Here is a 3,832-nt window from a genome sequence, read left to right as displayed (position 1 = left end):
TTACATCTGACAGCGGTGCCTCATACATGTATTGGGGAAAGTGCAGAGGTGCCCTTCTTAGTTTTACTAACCAGTTACATTCAGTCCTTAATAAACTATATTTATGTATTTTTTCTTTTTAGGTTGCCAAGACTTTGAAAAAGAATGAAAGCCTCAAGGCCTGTATTCGTTGTAATTCACCTGCAAAATATGATTGCTATTTACAACGGGCAACGTGTAAACGAGAAGGCTGTGGATTTGATTATTGTACAAGGTGTCTGTGTAATTATCATACCACCAAAGACTGTTCAAATGGCAAGCTCCTAAAAGCCAGTTGTAAAACAGGTCCCTTGCCTGGTACAAAAAAAAGCAAAAAGAATTTACGAAGATTGTGATCTCTTATTAAATCAAGTTGTTACTGATCATGAACATTAGTTAGAAAATATTAGGTTTTAACTAAAAAAAAAAAATGTGATTTTCAATTTTACATTGAAATATTTTTCCCAGTGGACACAGAGGATATACGGCCTCTTAAAATATTTTACAATTTAATGTGAAAAAGTTTAAAATTCTCAGTACAAATCAGAAAATTTAAATGTTTTAAATAAAAAAGGAAAAGAAAGTAGTAGTCTGATATTTGTGACACAGGGGTAAACTGATTCAATTTTATGGTGAAAGAGGGCTATGTAATTTTACCTAGACAATCTTAGATATAAATCTGGTTTACCATTTATTGGCATTTGAGACATTTTATTTGTCTTATCAAATTAATACCAATGGAAATATCAATTTCTGGAGTATTTAAATGTTTTGTCTCCTTTCTTAAACCTTTTTCATTGTGTATATCTCCCAAGAAAGTATCCTTTGTAAAATTCACTTTTTTTCCTTTTTTCTCATGTCTGTGTTTTAATATTTTTGTATACATGTAAATAATTTTGTATTTTTATGTGTCAAAGTAAGAAAATAAATGTCTTTTGTATGTATATATAAAAATAAATTTTGTTCCTATTAATAAAATTGTTATGAGCTTAATAAATAATGTATGCCTTTTGTTTTTATAAACATCTTAATCCTAGAAACAACTGAATTAGGAAACTACAGTAGACTGCATTTGTTTGTGTGAAGTCATTGAATGGATCTATGTGTGGATTCTTCTGGGAGCTTGTGAGATTCCTGGGCTTCACCCTGATCCCAGTTTCCTTCTTACTCCCAATAGCTTAATTTAGTAGTTGTGGAGGTTGGTCTTGAAATAAGCATCTAAAGATGATTCAATACAGGAGTACTATAAAACCAAAAAATACTAGAAAGATTAAAAATGTGTAGAGTAAGATGCTATCTTGGTTGAAATCAGGCATCTAGTAAAAAGAGCCCAGGACAAAGACATTTTTATTTCTTAATTTCAAAGTTAAATATGTTTTAGATTCAATTATGAATATGGAAAAATTGTAGAATTCAGGCAAAAGGCACTAAAGATTTAAGGGTGGACCTCACAGATCCTATCAGTAGGGCCTCAAAGAAGCTTAAGGGCTTTGCCCTTCATCTAAAAAACCTGAGGTAGAGGATTTATCTTAGATTTGTGGGTGTATCCTGTCTAACGGAGTAAAAACTCCAATAAGATTAACAGACTCACTTTTAAATTTTTTAAACTGGTTTATTGAAGTAAAATTGACATAAAATAGACTACATAAAGTATAATTTGATAAGTTTTGACATACATGAAGCTATCACAATTAAGGTAATGAAGATAGCCCTCATCCCCAAGTTTTTCCCTGCCCCTTTGTAATCCCTCCTGTCGACTCCCAGACAATCGCTGATCTGCTTTTTGTCACTGTAGACTAGTTCCCTTTTGTACAGTTTTATATAATTAATAGTGAACAGAAATGTCTCAATTCTGTAGGCTGAGAAGTCAAAGGTCCTTGCTGTGTCATTGTATGACAAAAGGGCAAGAGAGAAAGAGATTGAATTTGCAGTCTCAAACCCTTTTATAATCAGTATTAATCCACTTGTGAGGGTGGAGCCCTCATGACCTAAACATCTCCCGTTAGGCCCTGCCTTCCAACACTTGCATCTGGGATTAAGTTTCCAATACATGTTTTTCAAGAGATACATTCAAACTGTAGCACTATGGATCAAGTGGGATTGATTCTTGAGATGCAAGGATGGTTCAACATATGCAAATCTAAATGTGATACACCACATGAACAGAATAACAAAATCATATGATCATCTCAATAAATGCAGAAGAAACATTTCACAAAATTTAATATCCTTTCATAATAAAACCTCAACAAATTAGGTATACTCAGAATAATAAGGACCACATATGATAAATCTACTAACAAAACTAACATTGTACTGAATGGGAAAAAATTGAAGGCCTTTTTTCTAAGATCTGGAACAAGACAAAGATGCCCACTTTCACCACTTTAATATAGTACTGGACATCCTGGCCAGAGCAAGAGAAAGAAATAAAAGGTATCCAAATTGGAAAGGAAGAACTCAAATCAGTGTTTGTAGATGACATGATTTTCTACTTAGAAAAACCTAAAGACTACACCAAAAAACCTGATAGAACTGATAAATTCAGTAAAGATGCAGGATGCAAAGTCAACATACAGAAATCAGTAGTGTTGATACATGCCCACAGTGAACAATCTGAAAAAGAAATCAAGAAAGTGATCTCATTTATAATAGCTTTAAAGAATATAAAATACATAGAAATTAGTTTAATCAAAGAAATGAAAGATCTATACAAGGGAAACTATAAAACACTGATGAAAGAAATTGAAGAATACACATATACACAAAAAATGGAAAGATATTCCATGCTTATGATTTGGAAGAATTAATATTATTAAGATGACAATGCTACTCAAAGCAACTTACAGATTCAATGTAATCCTTATTGAAATACCAATTTCCAGTCTTCTCAGTAAAAACAAAAAGAATCGTAAAATTTACATGGAACCACAGAAGACCCTGAATAGCCAGAGCAATCCTGAGCGAAAAGAACAGAGCTGGAGGCATAACACTATCTGACTTCAAAATTTACTACAAAGCTATAATAACCAAATTGGCATGGTACTGGGATAAAAACAAACACATAGACCCGATGGAACAGAACAGAGAACCCGGACATAAATCCATGCACTTACAGTCAACTCATCTTCAACAAAGGCACCAAGAATATACAGTAAGGAAAGGGCAGTCTCTTCAATAAAGGGTGCTGGGAAAACTGGGTAACCATATGCAGAACAATGAAACTAGACCCCTATATCTCACTATACACAAAAATCAAATCAAAATGGATTCAAGACTCTAAGACTTCAAACCATGAAATTACTAGAAGAAAACATTAGGGAAACACTCTAGGACATTGGTCTGGGCGAAAATTTCCTTGTGTAAGACCTCAAAAGCACAGGAAACCAAAGCAAAAATAGACAAATGGGATTACATCAAGCTAAAAAGCTTCTGCACAGCAAGGAAAACAATCAACAAAGTGAAGAGACAACCCACAGAATGGGAGATGATATTTGCAAACAACCCATCTGACAATGGATTAATAACCAGAAAATACGAGGAGCTTGAACAACTCAAAAAGGAAAAAAAAAATCCGTAAATAATCCAATTAAAAATTGGGCAAAAGATCTGAATAGACACTTCTCAAAAGAAGACAAACAAATGGCCAACGGTCACATGAAAATGTTCAACATTACCAATCATCAGAGAAATGCAAGTCAAAACTACAGTGAGATATCAGTTCACCTCAGTTAAAATGGCTGTTATAAAAAAGACAGGCAGGCCGGGCGCAGTGGCTCACGCCTGTAATCCTAGCACTCTGGGAGGCCAAGGC

At 33.7% G+C, this 3,832-nt stretch overlaps 1 protein-coding gene across 1 annotated transcript in view; it reads left to right on the top strand.

The window, feature by feature from the left end:
- Positions 1 to 374, top strand: part of FBXO5 (F-box protein 5) — a 16,570-nt gene extending 16,196 nt beyond the window's left edge. Inside the window, exon 4 of the mRNA XM_012646783.1 lies at positions 123 to 374. Coding sequence (XP_012502237.1) covers positions 123 to 374 — 252 coding nt within the window. The remainder of the gene's footprint in view (positions 1 to 122) is intronic.
- Positions 375 to 3,832: the final 3,458 nt, after the last annotated feature.

Source organism: Propithecus coquereli, unplaced genomic scaffold, assembly GCF_000956105.1.
Source record: "Propithecus coquereli isolate 6110/MARCELLA unplaced genomic scaffold, Pcoq_1.0 Scaffold25, whole genome shotgun sequence".
NCBI lineage: Eukaryota > Metazoa > Chordata > Mammalia > Primates > Indriidae > Propithecus > Propithecus coquereli.
This window is presented reverse-complemented; position numbering and strand designations above follow the sequence as displayed.